Genomic DNA, 8122 nt, shown 5'->3' on the forward strand with positions numbered 1-8122 from the left:
TAAGGGTGTCAAATGTCTACTTCAAAACATGTTAGAATTTTGGATATCCTGTATATTTAGATGTTGTGTGAGAAACAATGAGAAGTGCTTATTTATATTTATAGGTTAATATACAATCTAATCATCACGATAATCACCCTACTATCAAATTGAATCAATACAAGATATACCTAGATACTATATCAATCCTAAATATATTCTAACTCAACAGGGGGATATCTGTGGTATTGAAAGATCTCAAGGGCTTAATTGCAATTTGCCTAATTTTATATTTATAAGCATCGCTCCAGACATGGGCTTCTTCCCAAAAAACTATGGTAGCCGGATGTTTAGCAATAGGAGGCAGCATATCAGTTTTCCTTTATACTTTACTTGGATCTGTTTTTATGCTATTAGCTATTCTGTTGATTCTTGAGATCAAATGATTGATGGCTTTTCCTTCTGCCTCTCTAGAGATTATAAAAACAGTAGAAGTATTTGTACCAAAAAGAAAAAGTAGGTCAAACATATATTTACAGTAGGAAAAGTATTTGTTTGTTTTATATATTGATATTGATTAGGATATAATTATTACTTCTCCTCATCTTAAGGATTTTCTTTTCAACATAATAAGAAAAAGAGTAAGAAAATATAGTTTTTTATGATAGGGAAAAAAAGGGTAAAATTTGATACAAGTTTGAAAAGGAATTGTCTTCCATTTCCCTCTATTTTTCTCTTGATGCATCCTTCTATACCCGAAAATTAAGGTATCTTCATTTCACTGTGCAATTTTGCTTCTGTTTGAATGGCATTTCTGTTGGCAACGTAGGTTATTCACCCCATTCATGATCAAACCATCTATCTGACTGTGGGACATAAGAGGAAGCTAAAGGAGGAGTATGGTTAGCAATTTCTTTTAAGCTTTCCTAATTTTTTGGTGGATGGAATGTTTTGATTGTTTGTGCTGTACCTTGCATTGATAATTCTTTTATTATTTGATAGGAATTGAGCCCTGGACTTTCATTCAGAAGTTAGGAGATGCTGTTTTTATTCCAGCGGGATGTCCATACCAAGTTAGAAATCTGAAGGTACAATGGAGAAATGTGGTGAATGTATATTCTCTTTAATGTATTTATAGTGATGCGTGATATGCCTAGAAGAGTCTGATTCTGTCTTGAGATTTATTCAATTTGTTGATTTTATAGTAAAGTTCCGGTATGTATCAATTAGGAACATTTAGGTTCCTTATTAGACATTGTAATTATGATCAATGATTACTTCGGTGTATATAAAACCCACAAGCTGAGAAGGTTTTCTTCTCAAGCATTCACATACTAATCAGCCAATGTCACAGTATGGCAAGACTAAATTGCTGGTACTTTGAACATAAACCTACTGTGATAAAATTTTCTTGTGCCAGATTAAAACGAAGAATAGTAAGCTCTTTCTTCGCAAAGCTGACCTTAAAATACAATAGTTTTGAAAACACAATAACAGCTGGACATATATGATTTCATACAAAATACTTAAATCCTTTGCTATTAGTCCATGTTTTCTGGCGTGAGTACTTTTAATCTTTAGTACTGTTTGAAATGTTTATGCATCGTTCTTTTACAGTCATGCATCAATGTTGCGCTTAGTTTTGTGTCTCCTGAAAGTGTTGGCGAGTGTTTTCGTTTGGCAGAGGAAATCCGCACACTTCCGATAAATCATAGGTCGAGCGAGGACAAGTTGGAGGTATACTGAACAACTTTATTTAATTGTGCTGTTTATATGTTTATCTAGTTTGTGATACGATCTCCTATTTCTTGGTGCCTTCTTTCTTCAACTTGTTATATTTTGAACTTTCATTGACTGCAAGTTTTATTCAAATTGCTCCTTCAATGTTACATCACATCAAATTAGTCTTGGAAGATGATAGAAAGTTAGAAACCCACCTAACCCTCCTAAGCCCAGGTATATTATATTAGGGAGAAAGGAGGGAATGGGCCTGGATGAAAGTAAGCAAAGTCAAGGAGAAAACTCAGAAGTTTGTTAAGTTGTCTAGAAGAGAGATCAAAGATCCGATGTTTCCTGTACAGGTTTATGCATGAGTTGAGGAGGAGGAATTTAGTTAGGAAGTTTATGAGTGAGCTAGGGATCCCAGGTCCATGCCAATATACAAGATTTTTCAGCATTTTAATTTTTTTACCGACACTAGCTCTTATAGAATATTATTTTGAAATATTTATTATTGGAGCACGAAAATGGATTTCCAATCTTGGCATGTCGCAATGTAGTCTGTTGCTTACAAACTGACTTATATTTTCTCAGGCTGCCATATGTTGAGTTTCTGCTTATTAGATATTTGTGTTTGAAAAGTTTATGTTGACCAATGTGATTAATTTTTAAAATAATTCATTGACACATTATCGAACAGAGAGGATTGAACTTGCCAATAGTTTCTTTTGGGGATTTTATGTAAATTCTTCTTCCCATTTGTACTGCTTTGGAAACAGGTGAAGAAAATGACAATATTTGCTATAAATGATGTCCTTGAAAACTTGTCAAGAGCAAGGTTAGTGGCTGCGAACTTTTCCCAGTTGTATTTTGATACTAGCATTTGCTGAGTCCATGTATACTCTTCTCTTGAAAGCATTGTTGGATTATGTCTTATGTACTTTGCACATCCATTACATACAGTTGTGTTTGGTTTGTATATGCCATGAGATGTAGATACAAAGTATTAGTTTATGTGTATTGTATTTGGCAAAAAGCAATGAACAAGACACAACCAAACTCTAAAAAGTCTATATTACAAGTAAGTGTTTATAAGCATAAGTGTGCTTGTATACAAGATTAACAAATGATCCAAGTCTAGGTGATTTTTATTTTATTTTCAGAAATAGCATTTACTTTGTTGGAAAAATCATCTTGTCTCCGGTCTTTTTTTTTTAACCTTTATAGATTCAATTCATAGAATAAGTGAACCTTACCCTATCATTATGTGTCATTTCTTGGCCATGACCAGAGATATTCACTTTGCTTTTACCTTATGTTGTTCCCTGTCATTTCCTTACTATTTGACTACATTTCTACTTTGCTTTCTCTATATGCCTTCTCCATCCTTCTTTATATTAGTATATTTCCTTTATCATTCATCAAATGAAACCAAGAGTTTTCTTTTTGCTCATAGTATCCATGTTCTTTAGCCATTTGGTATCAGCATACTGCATATCAGACTTTGCACATGTATACTATACTCACGTTACTCTCAAATGAAGAGCTTTACAGTAGTTCTGAATTTGTTATTCATATTTTATGTGCGCATAAGTTGGATACATGGTTTTAGCGTATGGTTTTATTTAATGTAATTGTACATATTAATCTTATTTTCATTTAGCTCTAGAAATAGGTACATATTTTTCAAACTTTTTCTTAATTGATTATTGTTTCTTTCTTGGAAGATGGTCAGGAAAACAAAATTGTTATTTTAGATGCATATTTATCTACTTCAAGTATGATATTATCATTAAATTTGTTCAATATTTTGAAATTGGCTGCTCATACTTGGACAATATAGCTTGAATGAAAATCTGAAACCTGAAAGGAATATCCAAGAAAAGCAGCCGACCGGAGAAAAGGATAAATGGGACGAGTATACAACCGGAGTTTTCTTGGACGTATGTGTTGAGGAAATAGCTTCAGGGAATAGAGCTGACGCTGACTTCAATGAAGAGGGATGGATTAATGTAATTGCTAAGTTCAATGGAAAAACAGGTCGTAACTATGACTGCAGGCAATTGAAAGATAAATGGGACATTTTGAAAGGTGACTTTAATTTATGGGAAAAGCTTCTTGAAATTGGTGTGGGATGGGATCCTGTTAAAAAAACCATAAAAGCATCTCAAGAGTTTTGGGTAGCTAGAAGAAAGGTATGTCTTATTGTTATTATCAGTTTGTGCTACTAATTTAATAATTTTGGTTGCTGCATTATGTGTTTATTATCCTTTCACTTATTTGTTCTCCCTTTTCGATTTTAGGAGAACCCAGAATTTCTGAAATTTAGGTTTCAATGTCCTTCACACTTGGATAAGTTGGAAGCATGTTTTAAAGATACGAAGGCTACAGGTGATGTAGCTTTGAAAACACATGCAGATCCATCATCAGCTGAGGTGAGGGTATGTGGGAAAGAAAATGAGGACAATCATGAATTAGGGGCTTTTGGTGAGGGTGTTAGGGACAGTGATAGTGTTGCTTATGAAGAACCTCATACTTCATATAGTGGTGGCCACACTACTTCAAATGATAATCCAAATAAAAGGCAGATACAGCTAAATGATAAAAAACAATTTGGTAAAGTCAATAAGCTTCAACATTCTGTTAGGTAATGTTTTTCTTTTTCTGTATCTATTTTATTTTATTTTTCTCTGTTCCGCTTTATTCATTGTTTGTCTACACTTCTTCTTTGCTATACTTATATGCCTTTGAAGGGGAGCGTTGGAGCAATGATTAAGTTGTCTCCGTGTGACTTCAAAGTCATGGGTTCAAGTTGGGTACATTACACCCTGTGGGTGCGGCCTTTCCCAAACCCTGCATTAGAGAGGGATTCTTGTGCACCAGACTGTCCTTGTACTTATGTCTTTCGTTAGAATTGGAATCTATTTATTGATGACTTACAAGTTACAAGATAGAAAGGATATTCAAGAGACATCCTGACTGCCAGGACTTCTAACAAAGGACAAAAGATACTCTACTATTTCCTTTCCAATTACACTAATATTAACTGCAACATTAATGGGGTCATAACATGCTTCCACTTCCTTCACTATATTTCCTTTATATTAAAATGAAACAACCATCTCCCTCCCCCGACCCGATATATAGGTTATTACTTACAATCAACCTGACGTTACATATTTACCGTCACATATCGATGGAGAGATATTAAGAAATTTAATGAATTATGTTTTCTTTTTAATTAGATAGCAGATGTTGTTGCTTTTCCTTGTATTCATTGTGTTTTGTTTGCTCCCGTAATATATATTCTTTGTGCATGATTTTGATAGTTGGCATTAGAGTGAGAGTTAATTTTAAAGAAGCTGTAAATCATTTTCTGATTTTATTTTATGCTATAAATTTTTGTATCTGCTGACAATTGGTTATTTGCTGGTAATTTCTCTAGTAACACTTTAATTTGAAGGAGTTTAAAATCCTTCCTATGTGGTTCAACTATTCTCATCATGTGTCAAGGTTTTTTCTTTCTCATGGTGGGGTGCTGTGGAGGGCCAAAGCCTAGTTCTGTTTGATACTTTTGCTGTTGTTTCCTTTTGCTCTGCTATTTAGTTGTTAGTTTTCTGTTTTCCTTGAGGAAAAAGTTTTTCCAGCTGAACCAGGTATCCAACACTAGACCCAGTGGCTTAAATCTTAACCTGATATATGTAGTTGTGTCTAGGTTAATTTATTTCTGGACTTTTGTTTTGTGTGTTGTTAGGGACTTGGGTATTATGGGTGCTCAAAGTCCCACATCGAGTAGTATGGGATGCTTGATGTTGTATATAAGGAGAGTGGTTCTTTCCCCTTAACAGCTAGCTTTTAAGGTGTGGTTTCCCACTTTCCTTGGATACTTAACAATGGTATCAGAGCGTGGTTGTCGGCGCCATGGAAAGGGCTACCTATAGGCTGGATTAAGGTGAATACCGAATACTGATAGACCGTAGCAAAGTGGCTACCGTTGGGTCAGTGTCGATAGAGTGAAGCCGCCGTGGACGTCGGCCCTCTCAGGGCCGGTGTATTGTTAGGGACTTGGGTATTATGGGTGCTCAAAGTCCCACATCGAGTAGTATGGGATGCTTGATGTTGTATATAAGGAGAGTGGTTCTTTCCCCTTAACAGCTAGCTTTTAAGGTGTGGTTTCCCACTTTCCTTGGATACTTAACATGTGTTCAACGGTTTGTGTTTGGTCCGATATAAAATAGGTGAAATCTTGTCTCTTTTTGGAGATTGATCTCAATGGTAGATGATGAAAACTTAAAAATATAAAATATTACTTTTGTTTGATGCATTTATGTAATTAAAGGTATGATTGTTATAATAAAAATTGTGCAATATTTTGGTATTGTTTTATTGTATAAATATAGCGTGTCTTTGGAGGAAGAGGAACATAGCATCCCTCTGGAAGTGACACATAGAAGAGCTCCTCAAGAGAATCAGCCAATTCCAGACAATGATAAATGGGATGATTTCACAATAGGAGTTTTCTTGGAAGTATGTATTCAGGAAATAGCTGCTGGGAATAGGCCTCATGATGACTTTAACAAAGAGGGATGGAACAATGTGGTTGCCAAGTTTAATGGAAAAACTGGTCAAAATTATGATCATAGGCAATTGAAAAAGGAACTGGACAATCTAAAAAATGATTTTACTTTATGGGCAAAGCTTGTTGAAAATCAAACTGGTTTAGGATGGGATCCTATTAAAAAAACTGTCAAAGCACCTCCCAGATTTTGGGAATCCAGAAAAAAGGTACATCTTTTATGCTATTGTTTTTAATTTAGTAATTTTAGTTGTTACTTTTCTATTATCTATTTACGTATTCTTGATCTCCTTTGGATTTTAGGAGAACCCTGCATTTCTAAAGTTTGAGCATCAAGGTCCTCCACACTTAGATAAGTTGGAAGCTTGCTTTGAAGATGCTAAAGGTACAAGTTATGTAGCTATATATGCAGATCCATCATCAAATGGGGTGGGTTTTTATGGTGAAGAGAATGAGGATAATCTTGAATTAAGGGCTTCCAATGAGGATGATGGGGACAGTGGTGATGTTGCTATTGAAGAAACTCATCATACACAGAATGTGCAGCATAGGGAATATAATGAGAATAATCCTGAATTAAGGGCCTCTGAGGAGGGTTTCAGTGATGATGATGTTGCTATTGAAGAAACTCATCATATGCATAATGTAGAGCCTAGGAAAGAGAATGAGAATAATCCCGAACTAAGGGCTTCCGATGAGGGTGTCAGTAGTGCTGATGTTACCATTAGGGAAGAGAATGAGAATAATCCTGAATCAAGGGCTTTTGATGAGGGTGTCTCCGGCAGTGATGTTGCTATTGACAAAACTCATGATACGCATAATGTGGTACTTAGTGAAGAGAATGAGGATAATCCTGAATTAAGGGCTTCCCATGAAGGGGATGGTGATGTTGTTGGCATTGCTAATCTGGAGCCTCTTGGAGAGAATGAGGATAACCTTGAATTAAGGGCTTCTGATGAGGGTGTTGGGGATGGTGATGGTGTTGCTAATAAAGAAACTTATCATTCACATAATGCAGAGCCTGGTCCTTCAAATAGTGTTCCGAAGAAAAGGAAGAGACTGAGGAAAAGACTGAGGAAAGCTAAGAAGCATTCTGGTAAAGCAGTTAAGGCACGACATTACCTTCATTGCATAGTTGATGGATTGACTAGTGTGCCAAAAGCAAATAATACTGCCACTGGTTTTGAATGTAATCTGGATTTGGATAGCTGTCTGACGTTACTTGATAGTGTGCCTGGTCTCGAGAAAGGAAGTACTTTGTACTTCATTGCCTGCAGAGTTCTTACAAAGATTGTTAACAGGCAAACTTTTGTGCATTTGATGCGAGATGATCCTAAGTTGGCATTTGGTTGGCTCAACACTTTTACATTGGAGGACCTAAAGAATTTGACTGGCTGAACACAATGCCTTTTCTAGTTAGGATTTAAGGCTATGGTTGTATGTTTTGTTTGCTATTAGTGGTGTATTGACTTTTTGAGTTGGGCCATTGAAACTTGGATGGTTAACTTGGTAACTGTTTATTTTGTGATCGATGATGAGTAGTTTAGTCATTGTCAAAAATTGTGTTTATGAAACTCGGTTTATATCGTCGCTCTATAATATAACGAGTTGTGCATGATAGCTTAAATGTATAAATTTCTGATTTCGAAATAGACAAAGACGTCGAAGCTTTGGAAAATGTACTGTAGAATCAACCTCAACCTATTTAGGTGATGAGGGTGCATGGTCACAAATCGTAGTAATCTATTACGATTTATATAAAAATATAGACTCAAAGTCTTGCCACCATTGATCTGAAAAAGAATATAGCATCTTCATAGAGTGTTAAATACACCATTTAAGAGTCGA

At 35.4% G+C, this 8122-nt stretch overlaps 1 protein-coding gene across 3 annotated transcripts in view; it reads left to right on the forward strand.

Moving 5' to 3' along the window:
- LOC107605295 overlaps positions 1–7894 on the forward strand; it is a 20540-nt gene extending 12646 nt beyond the window's left edge. For 2 of the 3 annotated variants that reach the window (XM_021105012.1, XM_016307132.2), the window contains exons 9-16: positions 809–881; positions 982–1067; positions 1597–1716; positions 2478–2536; positions 3542–3893; positions 4002–4345; positions 6099–6483; positions 6578–7894. In XM_021105012.1, coding sequence (XP_020960671.1) covers positions 809–881; positions 982–1067; positions 1597–1716; positions 2478–2536; positions 3542–3893; positions 4002–4345; positions 6099–6483; positions 6578–7672 — 2514 coding nt within the window. In that variant the 3' untranslated portion in view covers positions 7673–7894. The remainder of the gene's footprint in view (positions 1–808; positions 882–981; positions 1068–1596; positions 1717–2477; positions 2537–3541; positions 3894–4001; positions 4346–6098; positions 6484–6577) is intronic. The other variant, XM_021105013.1, reaches the window with a different exon arrangement.

This window comes from Arachis ipaensis, chromosome B06, assembly GCF_000816755.2.
Source record: "Arachis ipaensis cultivar K30076 chromosome B06, Araip1.1, whole genome shotgun sequence".
Taxonomy (NCBI): Eukaryota; Viridiplantae; Streptophyta; class Magnoliopsida; order Fabales; family Fabaceae; genus Arachis; species Arachis ipaensis.